General features: G+C 38.4%; 1 protein-coding gene and 3 long non-coding RNA genes across 4 annotated transcripts; 3 read left to right on the top strand and 1 right to left on the bottom strand.

Annotated features, from left to right (window-relative positions):
- Positions 1-1,820: 1,820 nt before the first annotated feature.
- On the bottom strand, positions 1,821-2,854 carry c6h1orf74 (chromosome 6 C1orf74 homolog). The gene has a single exon (XM_056460300.1). It carries the CDS (start codon positions 2,724-2,726, stop codon positions 1,926-1,928), a length of 801 nt encoding a protein of 266 aa, XP_056316275.1. The 5' UTR covers positions 2,727-2,854; the 3' UTR covers positions 1,821-1,925.
- A 4,337-nt stretch (positions 2,855-7,191) lies between these two features.
- LOC130230967 (uncharacterized) lies at positions 7,192-13,012 on the top strand. Its single transcript, XR_008837989.1, has 6 exons — positions 7,192-7,971; positions 8,065-8,238; positions 10,939-11,998; positions 12,086-12,155; positions 12,231-12,296; positions 12,371-13,012. It is a non-coding gene; the product is annotated as an uncharacterized LOC130230967 (long non-coding RNA).
- Positions 13,013-13,333: 321 nt separating this feature from the next.
- On the top strand, positions 13,334-14,178 carry LOC130230966 (uncharacterized). The gene is made up of 3 exons (XR_008837988.1): positions 13,334-13,552; positions 13,650-13,975; positions 14,070-14,178. It is a non-coding gene; the product is annotated as an uncharacterized LOC130230966 (long non-coding RNA).
- A 419-nt stretch (positions 14,179-14,597) lies between these two features.
- Positions 14,598-18,828, top strand: LOC130230968 (uncharacterized). The gene is made up of 2 exons (XR_008837990.1): positions 14,598-14,908; positions 17,664-18,828. It is a non-coding gene; the product is annotated as an uncharacterized LOC130230968 (long non-coding RNA).
- Positions 18,829-19,594: the final 766 nt, after the last annotated feature.

Here is a 19,594-nt window from a genome sequence, read left to right as displayed (position 1 = left end):
TTCATTCATTAATTTTCTTTTCGACTTAGTCGCTTTATTAATCTGGGTCGCCACTGCGGAATGAACCACCAACTTATCCAGCGTATGTTTTACGCAGCGGATGCCTATCTAGCTGCAACCCATCACAGGGAATCACCCAAACACACTCTCATTTACACACATATACTAGACAATTTAGCCTACCCAATTCACCTATAGCGCATGTCTTTGGACTTGTGGGGAAAACCGGAGCACCCGGAGGAAACCCACGCGAACACGGGGAGAACATGCAAGCTCCACACAGAAACTGACCCAGCCGAGGCTCAAACCAGCAACCTTTTTGCTATGAGGCGATCGTGCTACCCACTGTGCCACCATGACACCCCTGACCATGACGTGTCCACACTAAATGTTTATAAGAGATGGGATTATATGCAACATCCTTAATTTATTCTCTTAGTAAAGAAATGATCTCCACGCAAGTATCATACTTAGAGGGAAATTGTGCTTTATGCAATGTTAAACTTATATAAAGCTTAAAGCATCAGAATAGGTACTCTGTATCAGCCGATCAACATGACGAGGAATCGGTACTCTGTATCAGCCGACACCATGATGAGGAATCCACTCCAAAAATCCTGATCGGAGCATCCCTAATAAAAAGCATAACAAAATGCAGGTGACAGTTAAAAATTCAATGATTAATCGTGACTAATCGCACCCAAACTAAAAGTTACATAATTGTGTTTGTACTGTGTATACTTATTATGTAAATGGGTACAATGTTGGTAATATAGAGATATCATGTAAAACCTGGTGGTTTGAATGTTTGTAGCCAAGTATAAAGACTTAGTATTTTGGGGCTCCACTGTGATCCTTACATGGAGACTTCTAATATGTCATCAGATGAACATAAATGAAGAGATTTTACTCAAGAATAAAGGATATAAAGGACATATTCTAATATACAAAATGTATTACGCTTTTGTCTTATTTTTAATGCTTAACTTTTTCTGTTTTTGATTTGTGTATATATATTAATATATTATTTTGATGTATTTATAGTTTTTGCTTCCAACTTATTATTGTTATGTACACTCACTGGCCATTTTATTTGGTACAGAACAGGCCTTCAGAACTGCCTTAATCCTTCGTGGCATAGATTCAACAAGGTAGTAGAAATATTCCGAGATTTTGATCCATAATCCATCCATCTTCCCATTTTTAGACCATTCTCTGTAAGCCCTAGAGCATGGGTGACCAACCCTGTTCCTGGAGATCGACCTTCCTGCAGATTTCCGTTGCAACCCATATCAAACACACCTGCCAAATGCTGTTCAGGTCCTAATTAATTGGTTCAGGTGTGTTTGATCAGGGTTGGAGCTGAACTTTGCAGGAAGTTCGATCTCCAGGAACAGGGTTAAGCACCACTGCCCTAGAGATAGTCATGTGTGAAAATCCCAGTAGACCAGCTGTTTCTGATATACTCAGACCAGCCCGTCTGGCACCAACAACCATGCCACATCACATTCACAGTCACTTAAATCACCTTTCTTCCCCATTCTGATGCTCAGATTGAACTGCAGCAGATCGTCTTGACCATGTCTACATGCATTGAGTTGCTTCCATGTGACTGGCTTATTAGAAATTTGCGTTAACGAGCAGTTGCACAGGTGTACCTAATAAAGTGGCCGGTGAGTGTGTATTTGTGCTGACAGTCTCACAGATTTATCATTTTAGTATGAGTTTGAGCAGTTTTTAAAATACAAACAAATAAATAAATAGCAATAAATAACATTTCTGAGATAAATGACATCGGGATGTTGTTTTGGACAGAGTCAAAACTGTTTTATTAACAACACAACCCATTTGTATTTCTTTTCTCAGAAGATACATTATTAAAGTGTGTGACACTGGCAAAATAATACTAGTAAAACAAAGTTTATTCAAAGAGTCACACAGGGCAAAGTAACGGTGTCCCTAGAAAAGCAGAGGTCAGTCAGAACAGTCTGTTTGCTAAATCTCTCTCTCAGATGCTCAGTCCAGCGCTGTATATGGCTCTGCACATCTGACCACAGCTCTTCTGGGACACTGAATGAGTAAAGACAACAGCGCTGCTTTATCTCATGTATCTGCCACCTGACCCAAACCGTGCACACTACCAGGGGTGTCATACACAGACAGTTCTCAAATCCCTTAGTTTGGTCAAACCAGTAGGACGCAGGATAACCTAACAAGATCCCAAAAAAAGTGCACAAGTTCCAGTCTTTATACAACTCCTCTTCCAACACAACCAAGTCCAGCTTATTAATAAAGACTTTCAAAAAACTTCTGACCATCTCCTCAGCACTTTTCTCAAATGCACACAGGACTGGGCGTTTTCTGGAAGAACACACATCAATCAGGTGTAGACTCCTGCTTTCGAGCAGTTCATCCAGGTGAGACTTCATAATGTCAGGGTTAATGATGAATATGTTGTCATTGATGGACATTATCCGCAGTGAATTGCATACAACTCCTGACTCGTGCAGTGAATGGAGGTAAAGCTGGAGCTGATATGGAGAGGCGCCGTTACTGTCGTACAGCAGCGCAGGTTTGACGCCAAGATCCACGGCTATTATTTGAGCAGTCACTTCTAGGCACGAGGACGGACATAAACGTTTCTTACGAGGACACAAACACTTCTGTGCGGCTGAGATCAGCATTTCGGACGAGGAAACCATTGCGCCGCTTTTCAAGTGAGTCATTTAAGTCGAAACGAGATGTTTGTTGACAGCAATACATACATATTTGTTATTAAAAATAGTTCACACTTGTGTAGCATAGGTCTGCTCCTAAGTAGTGTTACTGAACGACACCTTTCATCGAATCAACTGAATCAATCACCGAGTTGTTCATAGCCCTTACCATAGACATTTATAGCTAGACGCCTCATGAACCCCTGCCTGAATAGGACGTCAATGCCGCCGCCATCTTAATCCGGTCACGCAGTCCTGCATTGCTGTCATATCTCTATATGAAATTGAGTAATATACCTGAATTGTTTGCTTATTGGGGCTGTTTATATCGGCGCAGAGTAAACCTCGTCTCTGGGAATTATGAAAATTATTTTATAAATTTATATTTGGCATAACATACAATACAGCATACATACACTTACATATATTTAAATCACTTATTGCTCTACTCGGACCTGTGTATTAGTATTATTCAGGCTCGAATTATAGCTTTAATTATACATAGTACACACATCCTATTTAATATTTTATTTGCTATTATGGATTAATCTTTTCACATAATGCATTTTTTATAATACATTATTGTATAGAATTTGTATTATTATAACAATGTGTGATTTATTACCTTTTCTAAACTTTTTTTGTTAACTGTAAAAAAAAACTGTACTAAATAAGAGGACTCCAGCACTATTTTTGGTAAAGGAGATACATTTATTTATAATACATATCTTTATACCATAAAGTATACATTACAAGTTTAAGAATTTCTTACTTCTGGGTAACTGGTTTTTTTTCACACCATAAAATTATAATCAGATAATAAAAATAAGCGTTATTGTACTTTATATCCGAGAAAACAGCAGCTCCTCCGTTCAGTTGCGTCTGTTTATATGGATTAAGATGGCGGCCACGTTGACAAATCAGAGCAACGGCTACGTAGCTCTGGTGGCTTAAACTGAACTACATTTTATTTTTTAGAGATTACATACAGATTAGAAACAGATTACTATAATATGCCTGAAAAATAAGACGTATATGCAGAACAGAATCTGTTCAGTAAAGCATACACTCAGTGCACCACTTAGTGGGCTTCCACACAGGTTCTGCATCTTGTTTATTTACACTATGAACAGCAGCTACGCTAATTATTTTCTTTATTCTCCATTTCCACCTGGGGATACTCTTCCCGAGGCCCTCAGACTATGCAGAGTCACTGATTCGATCCAAGACCAACGACGAGATGATCCCAAGGTTTCCATATCCTGGACCAGGCCGTATCCTGAGCAGCTACTGTGGTGGTCATGGAGGAGTGGAACATGAGACTGATTCCTGTGACGCTCCAGAGACAGACGAGTCTTCGCTGAGGCCAGCTTCCAGCCTCCGCCACTGAGACTGCAGCTCTGCACAAGACGTTTGGCCAGCGGAGAAATTAAAATGGTCGTGCCCAACTGAGCCTGGTTTCTCTCAAGGTTTTTTTTCTTCACTTTCGCCATTTAGTGAAGTTTTTTTTCCCTCCGCTTTGGCCACTGGCTTGCATGGTTCAGGATCTGTAGAGCTGCGCATTGTTGGATTTGCTCTTCAGTATTTGGACTCTCAGTAGTGATTATTAAACCACACTGAACTGAGCTAAACTGAACTGAACTTAAACACTACAAACTGAACTACACTGTTCCTATTTACTGTGTCCTTTTATGTGAAGCTGCTTTGACACAATCTACATTGTAAAAGCGCTATACAAATAAAGGTGAATTTAATTGAATTGAATTGAATATAAACATACAAAACTTAGTCAAACTGAGAATCAAAGTTGCTATTATTTATATACTCAAAAGATAGCGTTACAGGGACCCAAATTCTTAACAGAATTATTATTATTATTATTATTGTCTACAGTGCTTCACGGAAATCGCGCACTGCACCTTTAAGGTGTTTAAATGTGGCAGCGCGGTGGCGTTGCTGTGGTTACCAAAGTCAGTGGCGTTCCAAAAAAAGAACGCGTTCGAAAAACGGTCGATGACGTTGAGAAGCTAGTGAGAGCTGCAGTTAGTGTCTAACCATCGCGGACATTAGCGGTATGTGAAGATCTTTCTTAAAGTCTCAGTTTAGGTTATTATATTTGGTTGTTTTGACGTGTTTTTGCTGAAGGACACTAAAGATTTTAGTATTTCTCTCTGTCGTATCGCTTCAGATTATTATACTAGTTTTTCCACGTCTTTTTTCGGTTAGACTGTAGATTGTACTGAATGTTGGTTGGAATTGGAGATGGCTAAAGTTACAGTATATTGTCGACTTGTCAATTATATGACTTTAAATATATTTATTTATTTTCTACTTCATTTATTGTAATCTTCAGTAGCTTATTTATAGTCGTAGAATGCTATTTGTTATGTTCTTAGGTTGATAGACCGACAGATACAATATTTTTGTTTGTTTGTATGCTTTATTTGTATATTACTATCTAATTAAACATTAGCAGATTGTTATTTGATATATCATCAGATAAATTGATCTGTTATAATGTATTTGTATGCTGTCAGCTTTAACACATTCCTATTACTGTTGTATTATTTATTAGTAGTTTATGTTGTCGGCCTGTTCAACATTTGTAGCTTTTGATTGTTTTATTTACAGTTTTACTAATTATTGTAACACATTTATCTATTAACTAAGTTTATAGATTGTCATCTTGTACAGTACTTTCTTATAGCTGTGAAATATTATTTGTTAGTGTTAAAACAGAACCAGACTGGAGACAATGGTAGATGAAACATACAAAGAATGGTATTAATATAAATGAAAGACTTCATATCTTTCTATTGTATTTTGCAGATTGTAATGGACCATATGGAGAAAAGGAGAATCACACACCTCAGCAACGACTGGAAACTGGATGGTCAGGAATTTCTGGAAAAAAAAAAAACAGATGGACGGGTGCATCGATGGACATCTTTTCCAAGATGAAGAGGTGGTGTTTGGTATAGATCAGTGGTTCTCAAAATTTTCACCTCAGAAAGAATTTGTCTCTCCAAGTGGCACCTAATTACTAGCATCGAAATATAGTAGCGTAGTAGGCCTAATTAATCAGCTACAGCTCTGAACATTTCCAAAACAAGGCAGATTTATTCTTACAATAATGTCAGCCACTTTAAACATCATAAATAGTTTGAACATTAACACTGTACTGTGCTTACAATTATATAAAAATGTGTTTAAAAGTTTATTAAAATCGGTACTGTTCGTAAAAAGTAAATAATAAATAAAATGCTGTAATTAAAGGTAAAGTATTAGCATATAGTAGTCTATATTCATTAAAATGTAGCTTGGACCTCATAAATTTATGTCATCATATTCATATCATATATATAAACCATATGGGGGAGACCAGGGATAGTTGTACTTCTGTTATATTTTTCTATATATCTTTGAGATCTTGAGTTGTACCATTCAGCCCACAGTCTGGGTTAGTTGTAACACATCCGTGGTGAGATGTAACATTATAAAGCAAGAATTATGACCAAAAAAAGGATTTGAAAGCTTTTTATTCAACATTGAGCTTTCGGTGTAGTTTGTGTGTGTCTGTGGTACAAAGTTGAATAAAATGTGCAAATGTGCATCAGTTTCAAAGATTGAACACTATTTGTGTGTGCAGGCTTCATGAGCCCACAGAGGTCAAACACTCAACTCAAACTACTTTGACTTCTTTCTCTTTCAGGAGCTACAGAAATACTAAAATTACATCAGATAAAAACAGTTTAAATCTGCTTGGGGTTGGTGGAGACATTTCACTGATGTTATTAGCAAGGGTTTATTACAACTGACCCAGCGTCTTGTAGCCATAAATCTGTTCTCTTTACAGTTAAAACATTATCAACAACAATGTGGATTAAATATATCCACACACAGACACACAAATTACATGAGTTTAACTACAAAGCAGGCCATGCTATCTCAAAAACAATTAAAGTTAAATATATTACTTTCGTAGCTGAAATGTAGCATGTCTATCTGCTGTGTCTGTCAAAGGACTCAAAATTTTCCTGTGTGCTATGAGGACTAATATGAGCCTATGTGAAGTGAATTAACTGATTTGTAACTAGTTCCTGGTTGTAGAGATTGGAAGTGTTACAACTATCCCCGATCTTCCCCTTAAAATCTAAACATGAACTTGTGTTTTAAATATATGATTCACAATTACATATTTAAATGAGAGATGAGATTTGCTTACAGCACTTCATTTACAGTGTGTGTGTCAAAAAGTCAGTGAGTGATTATAAATACACTGTTTGACCAAATCATATGTGATTTATCAATTAAATCGTGCAGCTTTTCCATGATTTGCTGGAATTGAGATCATATCTTAAGTAAACCATGGAGCATGTGTAAACTGTGTATCAGACCACTGTTTTTAGGCCGACTCAGGTATGGTTAGCAGGTGCTTCGTTTGCGCACACAGACAGAGTAACTTTAATAACTTTAATTTTTGTGCTTCTTCAAGCTTCAAACATGGCAAATTTGCTTGAGTCTATGTTCTGCGGCCAACACCATTTGAGTCACATCCAGATTCATTTAAATCTGAGGGAATAAACTAAATCAAAAGCTACACCGCTAGGCTATTTACAAAACAAATGTCTTTAGGCTATATATCGAAAACACAAATTATTTTACGCAACTACGAACACACACGTTAACATGTTAACAATGATGCAGCTTTGGCAAATTCCTGAGTTTGCAGTGACTGAAATGCCAGCAGGACTGATCTGCAAAAGCACTTCACTGTAGCGCGTATCTGCTCGAGAGCTCCACAGTCTTTTAGATTCTTGGCATCTGATGATGTGATGTACTAAACATACTAACCACAACGGTGTCATCATACAGTACAGGGAACTGCCAAGGCTGATCACATTGGTGTTATCATACACGTCAAAGGGTAAAAAAAAGTGTTCATATATTTTTAACTATTGTTCAGTGATTCCTCCGCGTACCACTAAAAGAAAGCCCACGTACCACACTTTGAGAACCACTGGTATAGATAGTAGGCCTTGTCTGTGTCAGGTTTTTCCTTTTTTAGGTAATGGAGAGCAGGCAGAAGAAGGAGACTCACAAGAGCATTGGTGGACATTTATCTAAATGCTGGAGAAGAGCACATGGGGTTTTGTTGGGGCTGTCTTTGTTTTTTGTAGGTTGGAGTGGAGCAGAAGAAGGAGACTCACAAGGGGAACGGTGGAGATATACTTGAAGACCTGGAGCTCAGGAAGTAGGTAGAACTGCTTGATCAGAGTGAACAATGGGGTTAGTTTCCAAAGAAATGTAAGAATAATTTAAAACTTGATCTCTTTCTCTTTGGCAGATTGTCACAGAGCATGTGGAGAAACAGGATAACACACAGATGAGTGCATGGAGGTGGAGGAAGGAGGTGGTGGTGGGCATAGATTGTTGAATAGATGTCTTGTCTGTGGCAGTTATTTACATTGTAGGTAATGGAACCACAACAGACAGAAGAGGGAGACTCACAAGCACAATGGTGAATACTTATCTGAAGAACACTGGAGATTCACGCAAAAGATTTTTATTAGATCTTATATCACTCCAGTTGTGTCTTTGCATTGGATTGATTTCTGTTATTTATTAAGAATCAAATTTGTATAATAATTATACATTTATTTATTTGTAATATAATTTTAAGTTAAAATATCAAGTGTAGCCATTTATATATGGTCAAATAATTTGCGGTGTGGTTGAGGGGTGCCTGTTCCCCAGTAGAGGTTTATGTTTAGCAACACCCCTAAGACTCTCAAGAGGAACATTGGAGATATACCTGAAGACCTGGAGCTCAGGAAACAGGTAGAACTGCTTGACCAGACTGAACAATGGAGTTAGTTCCCAAAGAACTGTATTGAGAGTAATTAAAAACTTCTTTCTCTTTGGCAGATTGGCATGGAGTATGTGGAGAAACAGGGAAACAGACAACTGTAATGAAAAGTACATCGTAATAAATTAGGTACTGCTTTACATTTTTAAGTTGAATCGAGTCAACTTTATCAAACATTTTAAAATTATTCAGTTTAATTTTTAGAGAGCGAGTGTCAGAAGAGACTGGATTCAGGGGAGTTATATGAACACTGTTTATTTACAGGATGGCAGGTGAGTATAAGCAGGTGAGTTTATTGATGCAGATGATAAGTCCATGAACATAAACTGGATATCTGACTGTGCAGGCTTGGAGACTGGAGACGGATACCAAAGATGACAAACAGGATGAAGACCAGACGAGAAACCAGGAGACATCACACTAGGAAAGACATGGAAGACACAGGAGATGCAAGTAAATCGGTATCTAAGAATCAACACTGACGGTGTATAGGGAGTTCAGTCCTTTCTTTACTAGCGAAGAGGCTAGTGGTTAGTGTTACTACAGAACCAGACTGGAGACAATGGTAGATGGAACTTCCAAAGAAATGAATCAAGATGAATTAATGGACTTGATATCTTTATTGTATTTTGCTGATTGGAATGGACCACATGGAGAAAAAGGGAATCACACACCTCAGCAACGACTGGATGGTCAGGAATTTATTTTTTTTTAAATCAGATGGACGGGTGAATCGATAAACGTCCTTCCAACATACAGGAGTGGTGGTTGGAATAGGTAGTAATTTGGCCTTGTCTGTGTCAGGTTTTTCTTTTTCAGGTGATGGAGAGAGAACAGGCAGAAGAGAGAGACTCATAAGAGCATATGTGGACATTTATCTAAAAAATACTGGAGAACAGCAGGTGGGGCTCTGTCAGTGCTGTCTGTAGGTGTGTCTCAAATCGCATATTTTTACACTATTCTTTGCTATTTTGTAGTATATATAGTATGCCTTCACAATGAAAACTCTAAAATGATTAAGTGCGCTTTAAATTCCCGGATGATGCACTTATTTACCCGTTAAAGAGAAGTGTGCACTGTTGGACACGTCACACACTCAACAGCCGCAGCTTTGATCACGTAGCGGAAGGTGTGGAGCTATCAGGCGCTTAAGTTTCATTACTTTATTTTGGATTATGAAAGCAAAAATCTCCTACGAGAGTGATTATGCTGCTTCCTGATGGTGAATGCGGTTATACTCATGCCAGGTATTATTTGATATTTTGGTCATTTGTTTCACTGATTTGGAAACCGTCAAACATCATCTGGGAAACGGTTTGAATTTAAGGTTATTAAATAACGACACTACATTCATACACTATACTGTTGAGTGTGTCAGTGCATAAGTACATAGTGTATAAGTTCATAATGTATAGTGCGCCATTTGGGACGCAGCTTTTGTCTTTTGGTGTTGGAGTGGAGCAGAAGGAGACTCAGAAGGGGAACGGTGGAGATATACTTGAAAACCTGGAGCTCAGGAAGCAGGTAAAATGGCTTGAACTGACTGAACAATGGAGTTAGTTTCCAAAGAAATGTAATAAGTTTATTTAAAGACTTGACATCTTTCTACTGTATTTTGCAGATTTTAATGGACCACATGGAGGAAAAGCGAATCACACACCTCAGCAACGACTGGAAATTGATGGTCAGGAATTTCTTTAAAAAAAATCTGATTGACGGGTGCATGGGTGGACGTTCTTCCAAGATACAGGAGTGGTGGTTGGTATAGATGGTTAATTATGCCTTGTCTGTGTCAGGTTTTTCTTTTTCAGGTAACAGAGAGAGCAGGCAGAAGAGAGAGACTCACAAGAGCATCGGTGGAGAACAACATGTAGGGTTTGGTTGAGGCTGTCTTTGTCTTTTGCAGGTTGGAGTGGAGCAGAAGAGGGAGACTCAAAACGGGAACGGCGGAGATATATTTGGAGACCTGGAGCTTAGGAAGCAGGTAGAACTGCTTGATCAGAGTGAACAATGGGGTTAGTTTCAAAGGAAATGTAAGAATAATTAAATACTTGATCTCTTTCTCTTTGGCAGATTGTCACAGAGCATGTGGAGAAACAGGGAAACACACGGATGGGTGCATGGATGGATGTCCTTCCAAGAGGAAGGGGGTGGTGATGGGCATAGATTGTTAGATGGATGTCTTGTCTGTGGCAGTTATTTACATTGTAGGTAATGGAACCACAACAGACAGAAGAGGGAGACTCACAAGCAAATTGGTGAATATTGATCTGGAGAACACTGGAGAACATTTGGTTTATTGCTGGAGATCAGCCAGTAGAGCTCTGTTAGTATTGTTTTTGTCCTTTGCAGATTAGACTGGGGCATGTGGAGAAATGGGAATCACACCTCAGCAATGACTGCAAACTGATGGTCTGGTTAGGTATTTTTTGGATGGATGGATAAAGTATTGAATGGATGGATGGCTGGTCAGGTGGTAAATAGATGTCCTTCCAAGAGGAAGGGGGTGGAGGTGGGCATAGATAGTTAGATAGATGTCTTCTTTGTGGCAGATATTTAAACTGTAGTTAATGAACACACAACAAGCAGAAAAGGGAGACTCACAAGAGCATCTGGAGCAGGAGACTCACCAGGGGTGTCGCTGGACCCCATTAAGGGGGCACGTACCCCAGTAAATGGGGCAATGTAGTAAATAAAGCAACGTAGTTTAATCGAAAACAAACTGACGCATATGTGCAGAAAACCATTCTTGTGCGCCTCACGCACCACTGCTTCTGCTCCGGGTGTGAATCCCGGTTGTTTAACACACATGCTGAAAATAACATGCGCCACTCGTATATTGTGAAACCGGCGTAACAGCCTTTAATGCAGTGATGTTGGCACTCAGTAAGTTTTGGAAGTCGGCAGAACTAATGTTTCAGTAATATGATGATAATGTTTTGACTAAACATGGCTCCTGTAAGATGATTTTCTGTATGAAGCACAAAGGAGAGATGATGAGTCAGGGAAGTTAGGCTTAGTAACATTATTTCTCAGCCATCAGAGTCAGGTCTCAGACAAAAAAATAATTCTATACATGTTTGATTTGTGTTCTCTAGAATTCTCATATGTTATTAAAATTCATGGAAAATATTTTTTTAGGAGATCTTATATCACTCCAGTTGTGTTTTTACATTGGATTGATTTCTGTTATTTATTTAGAATCATATTCGTATAATAATTATACTTTTATTTATTTGTAATATAATTTTAAGTTAAAATATTAAGTGTAGCTATTTATATGTGGGTAAATAATTTGCGTTGCGGTTGAGGGGGGCCAGTGCCCCAGTAGAGCTTTATGTCTAGCAACACCCCTGAGACTCTCAAGAGGAACATTGGAGATATACTGGAAGACCTGGAGCTCAGGAAACAGGTAGAACTGCTTGACCAGACTGAACAATGGAGTTAGTTTCCAAAGAACTGTATTGAGAGTAATTAAAGACTTTTTTCTCTTTGGCAGATTGGCACGGAGCATGTAGAGGAACAGAGAAACAGACAACTGTAATGAAAAGTACATCGTAATAAATTAGGTACTGCTTTACATTTTTAAGTTGAATCGAGTCAACTTTATCAAACATTTTAAAATTATTCAGTTTAATTTTTAGAGCGAGTGTCAGAAGAGACTGGATTCAGGGGAGTTATATGAACACTGTTTATTTACAGGATGGCAGGTGAGTATAAGCAGGTGAGTTTATTGATACAGATGATAAGTCCATGAACATAAATTGGATATCTGACTGTGCAGGCTTGGAGACTGGAGACGGATACCAAAGATGACAAACAGGATGAAGACCAGACGAGAAACCAGGAGACATCACACTAGGAAAGACATGGAAGACACAGGAGATGCAAGTGAATCGATATCTTAAGAATCAACACTGACGGTGTATAGGGAGTTCAGTCCTTTCTTTACTAGCGAAGAGGCTAGTGGTTAGTGTTACTACAGAACCAGACTGGAGACAATGGTAGATGGAACTTCCAAAGAAAGGAATCAAGATTAATTAATGGACTTGATATCTTTCTATTGTATTTTGCTGATTGGAATGGACCACATGGAGAAAAAGGGAATCACACACCTCAGCAACGACTGGATGGTCAGGAATTTATTTTTTTTTAAATCAGATGGACGGGTGAATCGATAAACGTCCTTCCAACATACAGGAGTGGTGGTTGGGAATAGGTAGTAATTTGGCCTTGTCTGTGTCAGGTTTTTCTTTTTCAGGTAATGGAGAGAGAGCAGGCAGAAAAGAGAGACTCATAAGAGCATATGTGGACATTTATCTAAAAAATACTGGAGAACAGCTGGTGGGGCTCTGTCAGTGCTGTCTGTAGGTGCGTCTCAAATCGCATATTTTTACACTATTCTTTGCTATTTTGTAGTAAATATAGTGTGCCTTCACACTGAAAACTCTAAAATGATTAAGTGCGCTTTAAATTCCCGGATGATGCACTTATTTACCCGTTAAAGAGAAGTGTGCACTGTTGGACACGTCACACACTCAACAGCCGCAGCTTTGATCACGTAGCGGAAGGTGTGGAGCTATCAGGCGCTTAAGTTTCAGTACTTTATTTTGGATTATGAAAGCAAACATCTCCTACGAGAGTGATTATGCGGCTTCCTGATGGTGAATGTGGTTATACTCATGCCAGATATTATTTGATATTTTGGTCATTTGTTTCACTGATTTGGAAACCGTCAAACACCATCTGGGAAACGGTTTGAATTTGCGGTTATTAAATAATGACACTACATTCATACACTATACTGTTGAGTGTGTCAGTGCATAAGTACATAGTGTATAAGTTCATAATGTATAGTGCGCCATTTGGGACGCAGCTTTTGTCTTTTGGTGTTGGAGTGGAGCAGAAGGAGACTCAGAAGGGGAACGGTGGAGATATACTTGAAAACCTGGAGCTCAGGAAGCAGGTAAAATGGCTTGAACTGACTGAACAATGGAGTTAGTTTCCAAAGAAATGTAATAAGTTTATTTAAAGACTTGACATCTTTCTACTGTATTTTGCAGATTTTAATGGACCACATGGAGGAAAAGCGAATCACACACCTCAGCAACGACTGGAAATTGATGGTCAGGAATTTCTTTAAAAAAAATCTGATTGACGGGTGCATGGGTGGACGTTCTTCCAAGATACAGGAGTGGTGGTTGGTATAGATGGTTAATTATGCCTTGTCTGTGTCAGGTTTTTCTTTTTCAGGTAACAGAGAGAGCAGGCAGAAGAGAGAGACTCACAAGAGCATCGGTGGAGAACAGCACGTAGGGTTTGGTTTGGGCTGTCTTTGTCTTTTGCAGGTTCGGAGTGGAGCAGAAGAGGGAGACTCGCAAGCACAATGGTGAATATTTATCTGGAGAACACTGGAGAACATTTGGTTTATTGCTGGAGATCAGCCAGTAGAGCTCTGTTAGTCTTGTTTTTGTCTTTTGCAGATTAGACTGGGGCATGTGGAGAAATGGGAATCACACCTCAGCAATGACTGCAAACTGATGGTCTGGTTAGGTATTTTTTTGATAGATGGGTAAAATATTGAATGGCTGGTCAGGTGGTAAATAGATGTCCTTCCAAGAGGAAGGGGGTGGAGGTGGGCATAGATAGTTAGATAGATGTCTTCTTTGTGGCAGATATTTAAACTGTAGTTAATGAACACACAACAAGCAGAAAAGGGAGACTCACAAGAGCATCTGGAGCAGGAGACTCACCAGGGGTGTCGCTAGACCCAATTAAGGGGGCACGTGCCCCAGTAAATGGGGCAATGTAGTAAATAAAGCAACGTAGTTGCAGCGCAGAAAACTATTTTTGTGCCCCTCACGCACCACTGCTTCTGCTTTCTGTGTGAATCCCTGGTTGTTTAACACACATGCTGAAAATAACATGCTGTTATTTATTTAGAATAATATTTCTATAATAATTCTACTTTTAATTATTTGTATTATAATTATTATTTTAGTTGATAACATAAGGTGCAGCTATTTATATGTGGGTAAATAATTTGCGGTGCTGTTGAGGGGGGCCCGTGTCCAAGTAGAGCTTTATGTTTAGCAACACCCCGGAGACTCTCAAGAGGAACATTGGAGATATACTGGAAGACCTGGAGCTCAGGAAACAGGTAGAACTGCTTGACCAGACTGAACAATGGAGTTAGTTTCCAAAGAACTGTATTGAGAGTAATTAAAGACTTGACTTCTTTCTCTTTAGCAGATTGGCATGGAGCATGTGGAGAAACAGGGAAACACACCTCAGTAATGACAAGTACATCGTAATAAATTAGGTACTGCCTTTTTTAAGTTGAATCAAATAAATTTCATAAAACATTTAAAATTATATATTCAAATTTTTGTAGATAGATAGGTAGATAGATAGATAGATAGATAGATAGATAGATAGATAGATAGATAGATATAGTATTGAACAAGCGGGTAGAGCTCTATTGATGTTGTCTTTGTCTTTTATAGAGTGGAGTGAAGAAATCAGGGAATCACACATCTCAGCAATGATAAGACACTGATGGTCAGGTATCGCCTATCGTCAACAGATGTCCAAGAGCAAAGGGATGGTGGTGGGCTTGAGCCGGGCTCCGACTACAGGAGTTTTAAAATCCTAGACAATAATGAAATATGGTTGCAGCACACACATGAGGAGAATCTTCAGCGAATTAATTAGCCTACCTCAAATCTTAAACGTGCGCACACTACAAGATAAACATTGTGTCTAATGAAGCACATCACTCTCTTTATCAATAATTACCATTTATTATTAGACTAATATTAGACCAACTGCCACTACTGGTAAAACACTCTCATGTACTCAAAATACATTAGGTTCCTGTTTGTGTAGCTGTTAGTAGTGGTTATAAAAGTAAGTAAATGGGGACCAATATGAAATATGTCCAGACAAATGTCTAATAAAAATAATTGTTTATAATATCTCCATTATGCTCTGATTCGTTGCGCTTTCTAGTTCAGAAGCAAAATTGATGTTCTGGTTAGGTATTTTTTGGATTGATGGATGGATGGATAAAATATTGAATGGCTGGATGGCTGGTCAGGTGGTAAATAGATGTCCTTCCAAGAGGAAGGGGGTGGAGGTGGGCATAGATTGTTAGATAAATATCTTCTTTGTGGCAGATATTTAAACTGTAGTTAATGAACACACAACAGGTTGAAAAGGGAGACTCGCAAGAGCATCAGGAGCAGGAGACTCACCAGGGGTGTCACTAGACCCCATTAAGGGGGCACGTACCCCATTAAATGGGGCAATGTAGTAAATAAAGCAACGTTGCAAAATTGTTACCTGTTGCACTGCCTATATAGTGTGGAAAAATATAATAATTCACTGAATGCAACGTAAAACCTGGTCTGCAGTTATCGCTCTCTCAAAACAAACCTGTTACACCATATAGGACTACTTTTTCTGGCTTTACGGGACTAGACGCAGGCCTAATGATTTTTTTAAATACTGTACATAGTATAATCCCCTATCCTAAACAAAGCCCTCACAGAAAAGATCTATTTGTCATTTCTAAAAGCACATTTTAATGTTTAAGCATTTTCGGGGGGGTGTTTTGGAGATAACTGGCAATGTAGTAGGCCTAGCTACCCAGCTACATCTGGGTCATAAATATTCACGCACACAGAATAAGGTTATTGGCTAATGAAAAATGATCATTTAAGTTTATTATAAATAAGCTTATCCTATATTTATTTACTTTGTAAAACTGACATGATTCTCTCCAGCTCTTCTCTTTAGTGATGCTCGGAGGCCGTCGTCACAGCCATTTACGCAATAACTCACTTTTTAGGGACTATAGGAAAACACTAATAGCCTGCACTCAAAATAGGCTATATTACGTCTCAGTTTGCGTAGCTGTTCATGCAGTTAGCCTATAAAAATAAATAAATACATGCAAGGTGAGCCACAGGTTTCTCTTAAATTCTCTCTCACACACACAAACATTTTTTTCATAATAATATTAAACAATATATGAGCAATAATATAGATGGATAATAATAATCGCCATTTTAGATGTTTATCAGGGTATGACATGCAGGCAGTGGACTGCAAAATGAAGAAATGTTGCTTGTTGATTTGCACAAAATGTCTAAACCAATGTCCAATATTATGTATAACAATAATTGAAATCTCTTCATCGTGCTGCGATTTCTGTGCTGTGTTTGACTGACAATATCTCAGCTTTCAGATTGCTATAACCCTCTTTAAAAGCAAAATTGTACCTGTTGCACATTTAATAAGCCCAGTAGTGTAGCAATATCAAAAAATTCACTCAATAATTCACCCTGCTCTTCAGTTATCGCTCTCTGTAAAAATATTCTCATAGATTAAAATATTGTCTTCTAGATTTAGCCTACTCTTTCTCAGTGTACAGGACTAGGCTATATAGACGTGGGCCTGATGATGTTTATAGGCTATTGAGCTAGTTCTATCCCCATCACAGAAAAACTACATTTCTAAAACACAGTTTAATATGTTTAATCATTCTGGGTTATGGAGATAACTGGCAATGTTTTAGTACCAGCCACACATGTGTCATAAATATCTGCACACCAGTAGAAGAATAACATTAAATCTGGTTAATAATAAAGGATACTTTAAGCTTATTCAAAATATTATATTTGTATTTATTTATTAAAAGCAACACAATTCTCCCCAGCTCATGGCTTTGTTCATATGGAATGGGTTGGAACAGCTGTGATCAGCCCAATTTAAATCCTGAATATCAAACAAGTTTGCCATGATTGTGAGATTCTATCTTTAAACGGCTCAGATTATCTGGTCTGAGAATCAGAACTGACAAGAATTCATCTCTGATTTTCGGGAGGTGAAAATAAAATGGGCTAAAACTCCTGTAGTCTGAGCCTGACTTTAGATAGTTAGCTAGATGTCTTGTCTGTGGCAGGTGTTTCTTTTTCAGGTAATGGACACACAACAGGCAAAAGAACACTACTGGAGAACATCTTGTGCATTTCTAGAGTTCAGCAAGCTAGTTGTGTCTTTGTCTTTTACAGTCTGGAGTGCAGCATGTGGAGACAAATAGGAATCTCACACCTCAGCAATGACTGGAAGCCAATGGTCAGGATTGTCCTTCAAAAACAAATGGCTGTGTGCATGGATGGAGGTCCTTCCAAGAGGAAGGGGGTGGTGGTGGGCATAGATTGTTAGATAGATGTCTTGTCTGTGGCATTTATTGTAGGTAATGGACACACAACAGGGAGAAGATGGAGACTCACAAGAGCACCGGTGGAGATTTATCTAACAATTGCAGGAGCTCGACTAAGCAGGTAGGGCTCTGTTGGTGCTGTCTTCATCTTTTGCAGATTGGAGTTAAGCAGAAGAAGGAGACTCACAAGGGAACAGTGGAGATTTATCTGAAGAACACTGGAGAACATTTGGTTTATTGCTGGAGATCAGCCAGTAGAGCTCTGTTAGTCTTGTTTTTGTCTTTTGCAGATTAGACTGGGGCATGTGGAGAAATGGGAATCACACCTCAGCAATGACTGCAAACTGATGGTCTGGTTAGGTGTTTCCTGAATGGATGGGTGGATAAAGTAATAAAGGAAAAATAGATGTCCTTCCAAGAGGAAGGGGGTGGTGGTGGGCTTAGATAGTTAGATGTCTTGTTTGTGGCAGGTGTTTCATTTTCAAGGAATGAACAGACAACAGGCAGAAGAAGGAAACTTACAAGAGCATCGGTGGAGATTTATCTGAAGAACACTGGAGAACAGCTTGTGCATTGCTGGAGTTCTGAAAGCATGTAGAGCTCTGTTAGTCGTGTATTTGTCTTTTACAGACTGGAGTGCAGCATGTGGAGACAAAAAGGAATCACACACCTTAGCAACGACTGGACACTGATGGTTAGAGATTAGGTATTTCCTAAATGAATGACTGAAAAATAGATGTTCTTCCAAGAGGAAGGGGGTGGAGGTGGGCTTAGATTGTTAGATGTCTTCTCTGTGGCAGTTATTTAGATTGTACACTGTTAACCCTTGCTGTAGATTATGTGGTAACCCTAAAATAGCCTGTGTTTTGCTGTATTAATCGGAAACAGTATTTTACTGTAAACCGAGAATTTGTATGAAATTGTGTAATGCAAACAGTAAATGACAGTAATTTACTTTATGTAGCCATTACAGGTAGTAACTGTGATAATAAATGGTTAATAACTGTTCAACAGTTACTGTGTCATCTACTCTGATGCTTTATGTGTCTATTTATAGTCAATGTAATTTTTTTCTCTTATACACCAGTGTGAACACTGATATTATTGTTACTGAATTTAAAATAAGGCCAATTTAAAGGCCAAAGGCTTACGTTTATCAGTTACAAATGACCTACTGATGTTTTGCTTTTATATTTTACATTAGGCTGTTATTTGTGCTTAAACATGTCTAAATGTAGTAATAAACATACCGTTTGTTTGAAAACAACATTTTTTGTCATTCTTACTGCAAACTTATATAAGCGAGAATATCATTAAATGTGGAGGGGGGCCTTACAATATTTTCTGGGGGAAAAGGGGGTCTCAGGCAAAAAAAAAAAAAAAGGTTGGGCACAACTGCTATATACCTTCAGTGTTGGGGAAAGTTACTTTAAAAAGTAATGCATTACAATATTGAGTTACTCCCCGAAAAGGTAACATGTCGCGTTACTTTATATGGAAAGTGATGCATTATGTTACTTTTTCATACCTGACTGAGGCTTGATCTCTCAGAACTTGCAAGTTTTTTCTTCTTTTTTAAATAGAGGAACTCTGCAATTAACTACGCACTGTATAACCTTTATTTACCTTTAAAAACACATCAAATAATAATTTAGGATAATGTTATCTTCTGAGAGCTTCCTGCGCCCTCAGCTCTACATGGCATATACAGATTAATGACAGGTTAAAGCAATGTGTTTGATGCTTTTGTACTTTGTGACTTATTAGTGAAGTAAAATG

The sequence above is a fragment of the Danio aesculapii genome, chromosome 6 (genome assembly GCF_903798145.1).
Source record: "Danio aesculapii chromosome 6, fDanAes4.1, whole genome shotgun sequence".
Taxonomy (NCBI): domain Eukaryota; kingdom Metazoa; phylum Chordata; class Actinopteri; order Cypriniformes; family Danionidae; genus Danio; species Danio aesculapii.
The sequence above is the reverse complement of the archived record's forward strand: the minus strand, read 5'-3'. Positions and strand labels throughout refer to the sequence as shown.